The following is a 17,761-nucleotide window of genomic DNA, read 5'->3' on the forward strand; positions in this document are numbered from 1 at the left end:
AACATAAAACAGGGCTAAGGGAACAAGAAGCTATAATCCCGAAGTGTATTATTATCCATTACCCCCACCAAAAAAAAAAAAAAAAAAGAAAAAGAAATGAGTAATACCAAGGAGAGCCATAGCACAGACACAGTTGAGTCCAAAAAAGAACGGCATCCACCTCTGCACCAAGGTGACCTTCGGACCCCAGCTCATAACCCAGGAAACAGGCACCCCTGCCCCTCCCCTGTGGAAGGTAGGGAGACAAACAGGGATCCAGATTTACAAGAGTGGAGCCAGAAACTCTGGGTCAGGCAGGCCAGGGGCCCACAAGAGGGCCCGCAAAAGGGACAACTTGTAATATCTGTACCTTGCTCCTCTAGACCAAAATGGCTTCAATATTATTACTGTAGAATTCACTACTTTGGAACTGCATTCATTTCAACTGAATATAATTTTGTTTTTGCTGACTTTATGAGAAAGGAATGGAAAAAGAAGATTACAGATGGCTTTTAATTTATTTCAAAGAAAAAATGTTGAGATCCTTCCGGAAAAACACCTTTTATTAAATTGAGAAGTAAACAGTTGATCAGACTTACCTACTTGTGGGTCCTCTGCTTCCTAAGACAGACACTGTAAAATGAAGGCACAACACTAGGCTATGTCAGTGTGCAACCTGCGCGGCTCCACATGGAGGACCTGCACAAACACTCAGTTGCTACTGTACAAGTGAGTGATATCTAGTCTCAGAATTGTTGTGACTCGCCTGAGGTAACACTATTTATTTGTAGCAAAACAACGGCCAGGTCCTTGCTCCTCTTTGCAATCAATGTCAAATATGCAGAGTATCTATAGATGCTCAATGTGAGAGATGTTTTTCTAAGAGAACACAAAAAACAAAATAGAATCTTTGTCCTTAAGAAATAAAAGGGCTATGAAGATAAAACTGATTTCAGTTCTTTTCCCATAAAAACCTACTTATTAATAATTAATAGTTATTTACATAAGTCTGTTTATTAAAGTGAGTCCCCATGGCCCTCTTATCTTGCAAATACTTTGCAAGGGTAGTTACTATGTGTGTTTCCTTGAAGGTAGAAAGGTACTACTTTGTAAAACAGACTGTAATTAAATATTTTTACACATTTAAGTTGGTTTCATCTCATTTGTATATTTAATAATTCAGATTTTATAGTATTTCTAACAATTCCCCCTGTAAGAATTCTCTCACCCAACCTGCTATGTGTTGTTGAACTATTGCTTATGCTCTCTTTGGTACTTTTGATGTATTTCCATGACTGGACTCCTAACACGTTCTTGGCTCCCGAAGGTGCATGGCAAGCCTTTTGCTTTTGCTTTCTGCGTGGCCTGTGAATGAAGGGAGTACAGCGAGGCCTGGGACGTGGTCAGCCAGTGACTGTGTGAATGGCCTCTGAGGCCACTGTCCCTGTGAGCCTGGCTCTGCCATTTAAACCTGTGGGGTTGTGGTAAGTGACCAACCTCCTCAATGGGATGTGCTCACAAGGCCTTCCCGCACTAGGGAGTGGGCTGGCCACATCAGTCACTGCCCACCCTGGAGAAAGCCTCGACTGCTACGTGCCTCAGTTTCCTCCTCTGTGAAGCAGCATGGAAACATGACCTGCCTCACAGTGGGACCCAGGGCAGAGACATGCTTAACAAAAGCTCTTTATTATTAAGAACGGTTTTGGAGAAGCTGCTTTTGACAAAAGTAAAAACAGAGGTAAAAAGTATCTTCCCCTGAGATCTCTCAAGTACACAATCTAAGAAAAAGTCATTGAAAACAGAGGACGAAGCTCAGGACACTTGCCATTCACACGTGTGTCTTTCCAAAGATATAAAAATCTAAAATGGGAAGATGCAAGCAGAATGTTTTACTGGTAATCAGAGTAGTTAATTAAGGAGAGGAAGAAAAGAAAATATCATTTGTGTCCCTGCTTCAAAGGATCATCAAAGAGAAATGAGAAGGAAAGAGCGCTCCCCGAGTGGCAGAGTCCTGTGCACTGTGCTTCTCCTGCACCAGGTGCTGGCTAAGACCAGGCTGCGGTGTGGATTCGAACATGAGAAACCTGGGACACTAGTTTTATCCCTGGCATCAGCCTTGCCTGTGCAGGACCCTTGAACGGATGCACCTCAGAGTGAACAGTGTGTGGGTGCCATGTGGAGAGAAGAGGGAGGAGGGCACAAAAAAGCAGGAGACTGGGGACAGAGGGACGGCCCTGGTTCATGAACACCTTCTTACAGGAGGATGGTGGGCTCGAGGCCAGCAACTTAGGCAGACCTCATCAAGATGAAACCCAGAGGGCTGGGGAGGAATCAGCGGGAAAGCGCCTCTCTGCCCTGCCAATGTAACAGTACTGTCCCACGGGGATCCAGTAGCTACGCTAATATAAAACAGCCTAGAATTGAAGCAAAATTTAGGCTTGTGGAACACTGGAATTGAAAGTTATTTCCAAGGTAATAGAATCCAATTTTCTCATTTTCCAGAAGAAAAGTAACTCAGAGAGGGCGTAAGCAATAGTTCAACAACACATAGCAGGTTGGGTGAGAGAATTCTTACAGGCTCAGTACTCTTAAGTGAAGAGTCTTCATAATCAATGATTCCAGAAAACTGAAGGAGGATTTTGTCAAGAAAAGGAATTCATTCCATGGAAATCATCTTCCCTGCTATTGACTCCCATAGCAGAAGCTCAAGGTTTATTCACAAAGGACTTGCTGGATGGTCTGAGGCCGTCTTCTGTCACTGAGTAGAGGAAGGGGCTCCAAGACTGACTTGCTGAGGAGTACAGAGACCTACGTCAAAAATCACACGAAGCCTCAAGGTTGTAAGTTAAGGCCTAGATCTTCAGCACTCAGCAGCCAGTTCTGAAAACAGAGCTGCAACCTTGTCTCCAGGCATATTCTGAGAAAAAGTCCACATTTTCCAGGCCCACCATAATTTGTAAATTGCTTTCCAACTGTCTACAGTTTTCTTCTTTCCTTGACAGCTACAGAAACAGTAAGGGCAGCTCCCAGAATAAGTCACTCACCAGTCCTGCCTCAAGCCCTTCAGGTCATGATGACCTGTGCTGACAGGGACAGGCAGACTATTACTGTCAGCCAGGAAGAGCATCCTAAGGCTTGCTGCGTTAATAACCTGGAAAACCTGTATGACGTGGCATGAAGGGAAGCACGCAAAACAGAGTCCATGCTCTGTGCAGGTGCACACATGCCAAGGCAAGAAGACTCATGCTTTGGGTTTTGTTGTAGTTTCCTAGCACAGAAACAACTGCAAAGGAAACAGAACACAGCAGTACAAGGCAAGATGCAGGGCCACACTGGCAGTGCTACTCCCTTCCCAAACTGTAACTACCATAAAACAGGACGAGGAGGCTGTCTGTGAGGCGCCTGGGCCTCTGGGATCCCCCCTGGATGTGGCCCAACTAAAGACACATGGCTCTCCAAGAGGCTCGTCCCACGCAGGACTGGAGGGGCTGTGGAGGGATGGGCTGCCCGACGCTCTCATCTTCCCTTGGAGTGTTCCTGAGATTTTCAGAGATGAGGAAACTCTAGGAATTGTGCTAGATTATCCTGTTCTCTAAATTATCCATTAATGTCTAAGTAAACAAAATATAAAGAATGTGCTAAATTCAAATGTCCTACTGCCCATAGTGACTTTCAAAAATATACACACACATCCAGATGAGGCTAAACCTTGATGAAAGGACTCGCATATCTGATAAAACCTGCATGAGCTCTAGGAAGGCGATCCTGGGGGGTGCATCTGGGGCAGCTTCCACTTATCCTTCCATGCTCCCCTTTTCTTCCTGTTGGAGGATATGCACCTGTGTCAGGCTCGTGCTGTCTTCCAGGAGTCGATGGTGATGGTCGGGGAAGTGAGAAATGCCCCCACTGCTCAGCACCCCAAAGACAGGCTGGTGGGCCATGAGCAGGGACACCCTTCTGAGTCAAGAGTCTGAGGTCCTGAAGGGGATTACTGAGAGAAAGGTGCAAAATTCGAGTCCCACAAGATGAGCCCTAATAAATCAGAACCTTCTAAGCTAAGGCTTGTGTCCTTTCTCCATGAGCACTGGAATGGCACTGAAGAGACAGGTTTGCTCCCCCATTAGTAACTGTTAACACAAGGCACACTTAGCACTTAATTAAGGAACAGGGGCTGTGGTTCTTCCCAGCATTATGAACAGGCAGCTCAAGGACTGTAGGTCTGCATTAACCTCACAGCCTGTGTCAGGGACCAGAGAATCTTTTTTTAATTTAATTTTTATTTTTAGTTTTGATGAACACAATACCTTTATTTTATTCATTCTTATGTGGTGCTGAGGATGGAACCCAGTGCCTCACACATGCTAGGCAAGCACTCTATCCCTGAGCCACAGCCACAGCTCCACCAAGGGAATCTTAAAGCACACTTAAAGCATTAAGACCCAGAAGGACTAGTGTATTGAGAAACTCGCACCACTCACTGCGCCACGTTTACCTTGGGGTCCATACTGGCTCATCTGCGGGCCGTAAGTCCCACTCGAGTTGCTCTGCTGAAAGCTACTGATTCCAGGGTGCACCTGGCCCCCAGGAGAAGGATGAGGCGACATGGACGGTCCTGTCTGCTGAGGTCCGTACTGAGACATCTGAGGGTTTCTTTGTGTGCCTGCCATAAAACCTATGTGGAAAACAGATGGAACACATAAATGCAGGTGCTTCATAATCTCTGCAGGCACAGAAACGGACATGGGATTGTGCAGAGGGTCCATGGGGAGAGGGCTGGTACTGAGATTCTCCTAAGAAATATCCAAAGACATCTCAAACCCAGGTGAGGGATCTGGGAGGGTGCCATGGGGACATCCTGGTCCTAATCCAGAATTCTCATGAGAGAGTTCCCAGGAACTCTGAAGATGGTGAACTTGACCTGGAGAGAGGAAAAGAGCAAGAAAGGCAAGTCACCGTAACAGCTCTTACAGGTAAGGCCTGCATGAAAGAAAGGTACCAGGCAGAGCTGAGAAGCCTGCACCCTTGCCAGGTGCACATGTTGTGTCCAGCTCCTCAGCATCTCTGCTTACAGCACAGTCTCACGCCCCCTGCCCCCAGCGTCCCCTGCACAGAGCTGAGCTCCCAGGACAAGTGCTGTTCAACTGGACTCCTGACCCACTGGAAGCCCTTCCAGGAGCTGACTCTCACACTCCCTTTGCAGGTGAACTGCATAAAGCCCCCCAAGGCTCCCCACTGTTGCTGGGACTCACATTCAAACACCTGACCCCGTCACAGATCCTTCATGGCCCGGCAGTTGCCTTACTTCACCCCCTTTTCCTATAGCTTTCTCTTCTGCTACCCTCATGTCTGCTGGCCTTCTGGAAGTTCCAAGAAGATAACACCCGACTCTCCCACTCAACAAAAGTCTTTCCGATCCTTTACACGTTACTGGACCCTCCTGGTTCTCCAGGCGGCTCTCCCTGCCCCACATCCTGCCGTCTCTCAGCCTATTTCACACTTACCTATATTCACAGCACTTTTTGCAGTCTCTAAGCATTACTGCTATTATTTTTGGCTCGCTTTTCCTCTATTTTCCACCACTAAAACATAAGCTCCGTGATGGCAAGGATCGTGTCTGGACTTACTGCTGCATTGTATGTCTCACAGGAGTGTGGCACAAAGCATCAAAAACAAATCTTTTTTTTTTTTTTTAAACGAATAAAGGTTTAATTCTTTAGGCACACAAGAGAGTGCTCAGCACAACACAGTAGGGGTTAGTGTGGTGCTTTAAATGGATAAAGAAGATGAATCTTTAAATGATGCAGAACTACAATGTCAGGTGTGTCCATGTGCTAGCAGCTGGGATGAATGCTAGTAAGCAGCATGGGCTGTCTGGACGGAGAGCCCTTGAGTCAAGACATATTTCTAAGAAAAGCTTGTATAATCAAAGGAGCAAACCAACAAAGGGCAGTGTGAGAAACAGCTCCCAGAACCAAGTGTTGGTGCTGGTCACTGTGCCCACGTTGGCAAGGGAAGGCTCTAACTGGGGCAAGGCAGGTTGGTGCCTGCTCCAGAGGAGAACCAGGGCCGCAGTTTCCAAAGAAAATCAGTTGCAGAGGTGCTGGGTGAGACAAGACCTCCATCTAAGGGCAGCTGAAACCTGGGAGGGTAAATGGTACTTTATGTTTACAAAGGCTATGGTTGACATTTCACTGAGAAAAAAAGAGAGGGAGATACTTTTAACATTGCTTCTACCTAAAGAGATATAAAAGTAGGTAGAGCTAGTCTTTATTATCCTATTTAATTTATTTATAAAGATAAGTCTTCTGAAATTGGGCTCAATTGGCAGCTCCTAGATATAAATCATCATAGAAAATGTTTGCTTTTTCAAATCTGAAAACAAACAGAAATCAGAGGACTAAAATTACTATAAGTGATTGCTTCTTAAGATGTTACATGAAATATTTATCTAAGCTTTACTATAAAATTCTCTAGAGTTTCAGATACAGCCTTGTTGAATTAAAAAAAAAAAAAATCCAATTCCACACAGACCGTGTCTGAGTTCTCTCCCCGACTGCTTTCCTCTTCATTAGCAAAGCACACAACCCAGGTCCACTTAGCATTCCATTTCACCTCTACCATACAGGTGTCCATGAAAGGCCTCGGAGCTCTGATGATAACCCTAGAGCCGTCAGTGGCTGCTGCTTCTGGGACCTTTCCTGCAGGCTTATGGTTTGTTCAAGTGAGTTCTAAGAATTCTCACCTGGGCAAGCTACTTCTTTATTTTAGACTATTGTTCAGTACTTAAAAACACACATCACATGAGAATTCCATGGGAACTATCCCAATGATCAAAGACATTTTGCAGAAAAATCAAGTTTGTGAAAAGACTTTAAAAGGAAGTGGAATCTGAAAGCTAATTTAAATGCAGTGCCCAGGGTGTAGCTTTATGGTGGAGCATTTGCCCAGCAGGTGAGAAGCCCTGGTTGATCCCTAGTACTGCAACATAGAGAAACTACCATAGCATCAAATTCTGTAACTTATGGACAAGTTCTATGAGGTGTGGAATTCACCTCTTCAAACAGAAATTAAAACTAGGAGTTAATTTTCTCTCCATGTATTTTCAACAGCTCCACTTACAGGAGCTTCTTAAAATCTTGTTGTCTATTTTCCAAAAGAGTTGCCCCTTTCCCTGGAACCCCCAAGACCTCAGAAGGGGAAGGTGACAACTTCCCTGCTTCTGTCTCAACTATTGCCATCTGACACAACGGACTGCCAGAAGGCCTGGGTTACAGTTCTGTGCCTCCAGCTCAGAACAGAGGAGGCGGATGTGTAAACAGACATCTTGCAATGCAGATTGAACCCCACTGCTGTGTGACCTTGGGCAAATGGTAATTTTTCCAAGCCTCAGTTTCCTCTATCTTGAAATGGAGATGAAGTTCCTGTAAGGATCAACTGATCCAACCCATGAAAGTGTTCTGCATACTAGACAGGACAATGCCAACATTCTGCTTCATAAACGACCAAGAAAACCTCTAAACTCCAGCACCCCACATGTTCACATGTAGTTTCCAGTCAGAATAAACAAACCAGTTCTTATTTCTACATCTGTTTTATACTTAAACACATGGGATTCACATGGTCCAGCACCTGTGTAACCAGAGGGTTAAAAGGGCTCTCCTGGGGTGGGGGAGGGCGGAGGGAAAGGGCAGGAGAGGGGGGCTGAGGTTGTGGCTTAGCAGTAGAGCGCTTGCCTAGCATGTGTGACTTCCTAGGTTCGATTTTCACCATATAAATAAGTTTAAAAAAATCATCAACAACTAATAAAAATATTTTTAAAAAAGGGCTCTCCTGGGGGTGACCCTCTGCCCCTTCTCCTGCCAGAGTCCTGCCTAAAGCCTCGATATTTCCTCGCAGCCTTGCAGAGGCATTTTATGACTCGTGGCTGTGCTGTGTATATCTCCCTGATCAGCAGTCCACATGAACAGTGTCCAGTGGATCTTTTGATTCCTGTTCTAGAGCTATCCATGTCATCTGCCTGTCCCCACTGGCCCTGAGCACTCTCCCTCCTGTGTAGCAGGCATAGCTGCCATCACACACCAATGGATGTGCCCTGCCCTGCAGACCCATGGGAAGTTGGCCCTGAGGCTTGAGTAACACTGGCATCAGCTGTATATTGTCATAGCTGCAAAGTGACAGGATTCAGCGTACATTTTTGAAACTAGTTCTACTCTAATTGGTAGCATTGAGAAGGGGCTGAAAGGGAGTAAAGTTCAAAGTTAGAAGCCAAGTGAGAGTTAAAGTGATATCTAGTTAAATGGCCGCAGTAATCCCTCGGGAGAAGTCTTCTGATTTTTAAAGGCTACAGAATATTGCCATAATCTTTTAAGCAGGTTGATGAAAAATAAGGATCAACAGAAGTTAGCTGGAAAAGAGGGACTTGTACCTTCCATCCTAACTGTAGAAGCTATATGAATCGAATCTATTGTTTCCTCAAGTGCAAAGTAGGGAGAGTCAACAAGGTGGATGTGAGCTCAGAAACACACTAACAGCCAGGCCTGGTGCCCCAAAGCTCTCAGAAAATGTCAGCATCTACTATGGCCAGGGATTCCTGGGATCACAGGATGCCAGTCCTGGCCTTGCACTCTGCTGTGCACATTCCACGCAGCTGCAGAGCCCTCAGGTACCTGAGTCCTTCCTTGCCTATTAAAATAGAGGTGGCACTTGATGGTAGCAGGGTCACTTTAGCACTAGTTCTCTATGACTCTGGTCTGAACATTTTCTCTCCTAAAAAAAAAAAAAAAAAAAATCTAAATTGGGTCTGTAATTCCATTTATATTTTTTTTTTTGGGGGGGAGTCCTTTAATTTGTTGTTGTTGTTTTAAACATCTTTAATTTGAATGAAATAAAGGTCTGAATATTTCCCCCCAAATGGGGGGGAAATCAAAGTTCAACCTCAAAATTCTCTATTTATGGTGACATATTTGGATGTACTTTACTTTTAGAAAGTTATTATGAAATGGCAGCTTGTGCCGCAGTCTGACAGCTGGGAGAATGCAGCTGCAGCTTTAAAGAGCTGTGAGATTTCCTAGTCGTAAGCTGTCTGAGTTTAGAAAATCAACTTTCTAGTAAGGGAAATCTAGAAAGTATAAAACGAATTTCCTATACATTATGAAACTATAGTTATTAAATATACTATAGAATTATGTTATATAGTAAATATCTAACATGGGGATAAACTTTGGACAAAGTACTAAAATAGACAATTATCATATATGTTATATATAACACTGTTTCTTAGATATTCCATATGAAAATGTATTTCATCTATAAAGTAAACAAATACAAGGGTTTTTAAAATTAAATTTATCATTTTTAGTCCTGCATTACCTGGATAAATACCACAAAAACTAGTATTACCACACTGTAAATGAAGACAGGCACATTTCTGGCATAAACAATAAGCTGCCCTTTAGGAAAAGAATTTCAAGCAAAATCTGTTTTCTTAGAGAGAAGGTCATGTGTCAGGACAGGAGAAACACACACTCTGACCTGTCTGGAACCAGAAGAAGTGGGTTAGAGGCTGCCTCTACCGACCCTCTTGTGGGACCTGTGGGCTCTTTTGTATGAAATAGTGAAAGTACTTCTTGCCTTGGCTTACAAGATTGTTCTGAGAATTCAGTAAGAAAAGTGTATGCAAAAGCACTTTTCCCCATGAAAATGCTATACCAAGGCATTACTATTGCCTTTCTAGTGATTCTATGAGCCCTTTATGCACTGTGAGTTCCAATTTAAGCTATCAAACTGGTAACTCAATCCACAATGTTATACAGATCTTCTACCAGCATGCCTCAATTTTACTCTAGCATTCATGGAACTATGACAAGGATAAGGGAAAAAAAACATTTTTTTTAAAGCAAAAGATGTGATCCTTGCACTCAACTTAAAACTCTGTTGAACAGAAAACAAATCTTATCCACGATGAAAAATGATAAAATTACAAAGCAACTTATAATTTTATATGAGGAAAAAATGGTAACATCTTGGTCAATGGGTGATCACTTCCCTTGGCTCTCTTTATCATTTATTTAGTGCCAGGTGTTGGGATATTAAGCAAGGAGCAAAACAGACAGTGTCTGCCCTCAGGGAGCTTCCACTCCAGTGTCCGGTGCAAAATGGACATCCAACAATTCAAAATAAATAGGTCTGAGTACAATAAAAAGGTACAGGTGGGGTCAGAGTATCTGGGGAGGGTCCACTTAAAACTGGGGAAGGCAATGGTTTCCTTGAAGTCAAATTTAGTCTTGATTCCTAAACCACATGGAGGAACCAAAGCTCCTGTACTCCCAGAGGTCTGTGGGGCACCCTTTCATTTGGTTAGATCTTTTCCATGCTTAGCTTAACACGTTACCCCTTTGTCTCAACCCCACCTGGCTCAGCTCCTGAAGGTCAACAAGGGAATACCCACATCCAAGAGAAGCAGCAAGGCCTCTTCCAACTCCTGCCTCTGGCCCCTGGGCTCCCCACCTTGCCCCACCTCCTGTTTTCCTCCTCTCAGAATGTGGTCTGCCTTGATTTGCTTCCTGGCCAGCATTTGGCCCCTCCTTTCTCCTGTCTCTTCCCACTGTGCTTCTGTCCCCCAGGACGTCTGAGATCCCTACAGGTACCAGGTTGCTTTAGCCCTGCAAATCTATGCAAATCCTGTCACTTAGCAAATATTTCCAGGTAGGGTGCTATTCCCTGATCTAGGTAAACAGGTGACTCTTAATGAACATATATTGCATGCAAAAAATTGCTTATTATTAGTTCATTTAAGTTTCAAAACAACCTAAAGACATTGTGGCTCACAGAGGTGAATTTCTGAGGTTATGTACAAACACTCATTTTCAAACCAGTTCACAGCCAGGAAATTTCATTATTGTTGCCGTACCTGGGACTGAACCTAGGGCCTCACACATGCTAAGCTTTACCAGCAAATTGCATCCCCAGCCCTGGGAAACATACATACATACATACATACATAGATTCATTCATTCATTCATTTATAGATGGGATTTCAGATGTTGCTCAGGCTGGTCTCCAACTCCTGGGCTCAAGTGATCCTCCTGCCTTAGCCTCCCAAGTTGCTGGGACTATAGGTGTACACCACTGCATCTAACTAGGAAACATTTTATACCATGATCTAATGTGCATGTGTTTACATATTCACATACGTCATTCAACACACACTGTGCTTCAAAAAACAAGTTTCACCCCTACTATGTCTAATGCTCTCATATTTTACATATCAATAGGGAAAGACACCCACTAATGGGAAGCATGGGGTGAAAGCAAGATGCTCTGCAGCATCCCCCACTGATCATGCCTCACAAGACTTCGCTTCCACCACAGGGATGAACTCCTGTCCTCTGCCTTCCCCAGGCTCCTGCCCACCACACTCCTTGGCCTTCCAGGAAAGCAGCCTGAAGTCAGGTGTGGTGGAGCTGTCACCACACTATCATCTGTTAGTGTGTCTGGCTCTCTCCCAGACGGTGAACACCTGAGTACTTAAAAGCTTCTCTTCTCATTTGTCCAAGCAAGGTGTCTGGCTTGGAGTTGGACAGATACATATGCCTTTAGGGAATAATAAGGCCACTTCATTCTGTATCCATTTACTTTTACTGTACAAAAGTAGCTTAGTAAGTCAGACTGTTGCTTCCTGTGCCACCTGTCTTCAGAGTATCACAGCTGAAGGAAGGACTGTCAAGCAGCAGCAGCAACTGACAGATGACAGCAAGGGAGGGAAGGGGAAAGAGATTCCCCCTGTCGGGCCTCCATCCACCTACACCACATCCTCCACTCTTCCAGGCCCACCGTGGGGCCTGCAGGCAGAGCCCAGAAAGTGGCTGCCCTGCTTCCAGTCAGGGAGCTTCCGGCAAGTTCAGTCAAGCCTCAGTTTCCTTTTCTGTCAAGAGTCTGTCTCATAAAATGAACTGAGGCAATGTGCAAAGCACCAGGCTCGGTCAGCCCTGTGCACCTGTCAGAGGCTCAGTGAGTGACCGCTACTATTGGTCACATGATTTTTAATATAACCCACCATGAACTTCTCATTGGAACTACTCCAAGTTTCCAAACTAGCTTCCTGTGCCAGGTTTTCCTACAAGCCATTCATCAGTAAAGACAGAAAGTGCCTCAGGATTTGGACATTGGTCACTTCCCTGCAGTGCAACTGCTACCCCCCTTGACACTGTGACCCATATCCTGAGGCCCTTGCCTAGGAAGCCTGTGTCTCTGGGACTTGCCTGTTCCATACCTCAGTCAGAGCTGAGGGGTGGCTTGCCTCACGTGGTTCACTATCCAGACAGCTCTGAACCTCTACAAACAGCTGCTTCCAGAAATAATTGGCCAGCTATGTCATTTGGCTCAGAAAAGCTAAGCTTAGCCCCTCTATCTAGCTCTGGTAGGTACTGATTAGCTCTGGTGGCCCAGAATTCAGTGTACATCCTCCTTGGCAGAGAGTGGGAGGCCGACTGAGAGAGGGAAGGATGGACAGAGGGAGGAGGAGGGAAAGAGACACTGAAATTTCTATCAAGGGTCTGAACAGACTCTTAAGGTAAAGGGCAAAGATTCTGGCCCCCAGGATCTCAGGCATCACAACGATGGCTAGCTTTATAAACAACTGTGCAATGGATTAATCAATCCTTGAGGGTTTTGTGTAGGGTTTACAAGAAGACCCACGTCGGACCTAGGGGAGACCTTTCTGTTCACGGCTTTATAAGACCCTGGCCAGGACAAAGGCATTCTGCTGGCATTTTCTGCTGATCTCGCAGCTCTGGGAGAAATCTTGGGCATCTTCTTTCCACCTTCTGATAAGAGGCTGACAATCTATATTCCAAAGGCACAGTGCTAAATTATGTATTTAACGACAACTTGGTAATTTCCAAACATCCAATAGCTAAAGACAGCACAGGGGGCCAGGGTTGCCAGGACCTGACTGGGAGGCATTTAGTCTGCTTTTTTTTTTTTAATAAATATTTTTTTAAATAAATAATTTGTTTTTCTGTGGTGCTGAGGATTGAACCCAGGGCCTCGCAGAAGCTAGGCCACTGAGCCATAATCCCAGCCCTAGTCTACCTTTTTAAAGCACGGTTTACTTAGGGCCATTCTCCTATGGTAGCAACCTTACCATTAAGGGACAGCATCAAACCAATAACCCATTCTTGTCACATGGCAGTATAAGTAATGTTTACTGCAGGTTTAGAAAAAAATGATATTTCACTCTGCATTATGGAGACCCAGTTTTAAAGATTAAGTCAATAGACATTTTTCTTTAATCAAATAAAAATCCCTTCATCACTCTGGGAAAACTGGCCTATGTGAATCAGCATTTCTAAACATTTACCTTTTTTTTTTTTGCACTGAACTCAGGGGTGCTTCACCACTGAGCCATATGCTCAGCACATTTTTGTATTTTATTTAGAGATAGGGTACCGCTGAGATGCTTAGGGCTTTGCCATGTTGCCAAGGCTGGCTTTGAACTTCCAATTCTCCTGCCTCAGCCTCCCAAGCTGCTGGAATAATAGGCATGTGCCACTGCACCCGGCCTATATTTTTTTATTAGGTGAATTTTCAAGACCTTTTCAATATATTCTTTTAAAAAAAATATTTATTTTTTCAGTTATAGGTGGACACAATATCTTTATTTTATTTTATTTTCATGTGATGCTGAGGATCGAACCCAGTGCCTCACTCATGCTAGGCAAGTGCTTTACCTCTGAGCCACATCCCAGCTCCCCAACATATTCTTTAGCACTGTCCTATTAGTGATTTGTTTAATGAACATTTCCCCAGTTTAAGAAAAATGCTACGTATGATGCTCTTATTTGTAAAAGAGGAAATCCTTACAAACAAGAATCTTAAATCTTAGTAGCTCCAAAAATGTTTAAAGCAATGGATTTATTTATCATAAGAATTTTCCAAATAAGATATGAAATGGAATGCAGAGTGTTTCTGTACAGTAAGGATGTGAAAAGTTTCTTTTCTGGACAATATAGAGATAGATATAGCTGATCTTTAGTAGCACTAAAAAGTTATCAAAAATAGAATAAAATTTCATTTAATTTTAAATAGTAAATTTAGGCCTTAAAGCACATTTGTGTTGGATTGATACAGGAAACTATCAAGAAGCTCTATGAACCCAGATCTGCAATGACAGTTTGTCAAAACTTCAAAACTGTCAGCGATGGGTGAGAGTACCATTCAAGGAAAATACACTTCTGGGTTGAAGGACATTAGAAGGCAAATATAGAAGTAGCTAAATGAATAGTGAACAAATCTTCCAAAATTAAACTGAAGGGAATTTGAACATGGGTCTTGGCTGCCAACTGTGTCCTCTTTTCATCTTCATACAATACAACACATTCTGCAACATTAAGTTTTAGAGACTTTAAATCCTGTTGGAAAAAAAAAAACAAATTAAGCACAAAGCCCAAGTCATGGTTTGTCACTACATGAGAAAGGAAGTAGCAAGGAGAGAATGCCCCAGCTCATGTAGGACAGCCAGAACTGAAACACCAAAATTTAATTTCTTTAGAGGTGTCTTTTCAACCAGCAGAGAGCTTTGCACTGTCAGGACATCAATAAGATACCTAAGGTTCCACAAGCCACCAAAAAGCAAAGCGTGGTTTCCCTGTGGCACATGGACAATTTATTTTCATGGTGGCGTCCCGTTAAAAAAATTCACAGAATTACTGCCTTGCTTCTAAAAGCCCAGTTCAATAAAAGATGTCTCACCACATGTGTGAAATAATGGTCACACGTCACCACCTCAGCCGAGTGTCTCCAACTAGAGAGACAGGCCATTTCTCTTCCCAAATAGGTGTAAGAGTCCGGTTTGGAGAGAAAAATATATTTTAGAAAGTATTCTTGGAACATTTTAATATCTTCAGTATTTATTTTCCTGCCTGCTTCTCTTCGCAACATGAATTGCTTTGAGGAAGACAGAAACTAATGACCCGTTCAAGGCTTTAACCGGGGACCCCCGTGTCTTACCAGCTGTGCTATTAGGTTAACTGGCAGAATCACTCCCTCTCTTTTCCCTGCGAATGTAGCGCCCTATGCAAGGGGGCACACACCACAGCATCAAAGCTGCCCCCCTCCACAACAGCCCTCTCAGCTACTGACTAGCCTTGAAACTTACACCATCTATCATTGAGTAAATTAGAATCAGGGGAGGAATCAAACTAAATACCAGATGGCAGATGGGGACAGAACAGCCAGCCTTTCCATGTGCACATTTTCAAAGTTTTATCTGCAAAAGTCAGCTTTAGTGCTGAGGGCAACGAGAGCTTGCATATGTCTCTACGCTGGAAGAAGCCAAGAAACTACTTCCTATGGACTTTCAAACTGGGTCACACTTGAGCTAGATGTACCTGATGCTGATGCTGCTTATTAATATTTTTACAATGCCATGCAATTAACCAGCTTGAGATACAAGATCTCATTTGACCTCTGCAATAAATTCATGGCACACTCTAATCCATATTTAAGGGAACAGAGATTTAATTAATTGTCCCAGATCACAAAACTGGATAGTGGTAAAATTTCCACCTGAACTCAGATCTTTTGACTCCAAGGTCCTAAGAGATTAAAATTAGAAACAGTATATGGAATAAGAATCACTGGATTGTGACAATGAGAAAGCTCTCGTGCTCGTCCTCATGGAGCTCAAGGTGTTCTGGGCCTGGGGTGTTGTAGCTGTTCCTGGCAGTGAGTGGGCCTTGAGCAAGCTGCCTCCTCCTAGGCACCTGACCTATAGGGGCAGTACCATGATGGGCAAGCTTTATGCATCTGCCCACCCAGCAAACTCTGCCTTGGGCCCTCCTAGGTACCAGGCCACCAGAACCTGAAGGATCAATATGCTGGGCAGGCAATACGAACCTCAGGGGGCAGAGCTGAAGTAGTATGGGGCAAAAGCATGCCAGTTGGAGAAAGGAGTATGTAAAGGTCCTAAAAGAGGGTCAATGTGGCACGAGGACATGAGAACCACAGTGTAGTGAGAGAAGGGGAGGTAGGAGCTGGGTACGGAAGGGCCCCCACTAGCAGATCAGTGTGCCTTTCTCCAAGGCACAGGCACTGATGCAATTCTTGTCTTCTGGCATGACTGTTTGGGATGTGGCAGGCAAAATAGACAGGAAAAAGAGCTGGAGGCTTCTGAAGGTGCCTCGCTGGCCTGGACTAGGGAAGTGACAGTACATTTAGACCCGCAAAGGTATGGAAACCACTGCAGTCCAGTGGGGAAGTTAGGTAGCCTGGGGAAGACGTGGGAGAAAAAAGCATCAAGCGTGGCCTCAAGCCTGCTGGTTGGGATAAAGGGTGGCCGTTCACTGAGGAGGAACACAAAAGGAGCAGGGGAGAACCTGCTGGTGTCTGTCAGTGTGTGCCATACACAGTGGCGAATTTACCCAAGATCCAGATGTTCTCAAATACTTCCATTGAAGAATAATGAGCAGGTTAAAAGTGAGTGTTAACTATTAAAAGCTTTAATTGACAATTCATAAAATTACGACATATAACAAAAGTAACAAAATTATACTTTTAAAAATATTTTTAAAGATCAATGATTTCTCAATGAATATAAATTAGTTTTTACTGTATGTGACATATTTTCTCAGCTTTTTGATGGACATACATCTGGACAGTAGTCTGAGAAGGAACTTGATGATGAACCTCACACAGTACTTACACCACAGCTGCACCCCTTGGGCTTGCCCACAGTCTAGCCCAAAACCAGAGGTCTGAGGCTCAAGAAATTAGAAACACCTTTCTAGAGTGAAGTCTAGATATCCTTTCTAGTATAAAACCTCCCATTTGAGTTTATTTGCATCTTTCACAGACCACACAAAAGGGATTCTCAAGAGCAGAGGCTGAATTAACTGCCACAAGGGTAAGGGCAGAATATTGATAATGCTCTTCTTACAGCAGTGGGAAAGTAAAATACCATCTCTTCAGAAAGAGAAAGAACTAACAATATGGGTTATGAAAACATTTTCTGACAATTAGCATAACCTGAGGAACATCTCAACATCAGCAGATTCACTGTCCTATTTAAAACTGAGAATTCAATAGAAAGATGAACAAAATAATTTCATAGTTTGCAAAACCAGAACAATTTTTAACAAATAATAAATCCCACTTCCAACTCCTTAACAGTTATCTTGGTGGTCTCCTTCATTTTAGGGCCAACTTGTTAATCTGTTCTTGATGATTAAGGAGTTAGGTCAATTAAAGTATTCAGAGTAATTTTTAAAATTTCAAAACTAACTTATGGTATAAATATTTAAGTATGTAATGAAATACTCTTGGGTTATAAAGAGCATGGAGATGGTGAGGGGAGGTGGTCTCTGGACATTTCACTTAGTGCTACTCTTTATATGTGAGAATTCCAGCTTAGAAGGACACAACAGCTGCCTAGCTAGAGAAACATCTAAACAGCAGCAGTGACCTAAGAGGGAGAAATACTGTATCACAGCAAATGATCTATTTTGGCAAAATGGTAAACTTTTTAAATTTGAGAACCAGTAATGTTCTAGTATTTGGTTGTTCTGTGCTTTGAAAAGATTTGTGATCCTTGAATGATGTGACTAAAAATCTGATGAGAAATTCTATTCAGATTGAAAAGAAACAAAAGTACATCACTAATTGGTGGGAATAAAATTACACTAAGGCAGTGAACATTTGGGGTTAATAGTAGAAGAAAAAGAATAATGAAGACATATACTGTTCAATCAGTTTAAGTAAAATACATAAGTTGTAAATCTCAGAC

General features: G+C 43.4%; 1 protein-coding gene across 9 annotated transcripts in view; it reads right to left on the reverse strand.

Annotated features, from left to right (window-relative positions):
• The window catches only part of Arid1b (AT-rich interaction domain 1B), a 394,730-nt gene that overhangs the window by 64,310 nt on the left and 312,659 nt on the right, over positions 1-17,761 (reverse strand). For all 9 annotated transcript variants that reach the window (XM_078018840.1, XM_078018836.1, XM_078018839.1 and 6 more), the window contains one exon: positions 4,472-4,651. In XM_078018840.1, the coding sequence (XP_077874966.1) occupies positions 4,472-4,651 (180 nt within the window). The remainder of the gene's footprint in view (positions 1-4,471; positions 4,652-17,761) is intronic.

Source organism: Ictidomys tridecemlineatus, chromosome 8, assembly GCF_052094955.1.
Source record: "Ictidomys tridecemlineatus isolate mIctTri1 chromosome 8, mIctTri1.hap1, whole genome shotgun sequence".
Lineage (NCBI taxonomy): Eukaryota > Metazoa > Chordata > Mammalia > Rodentia > Sciuridae > Ictidomys > Ictidomys tridecemlineatus.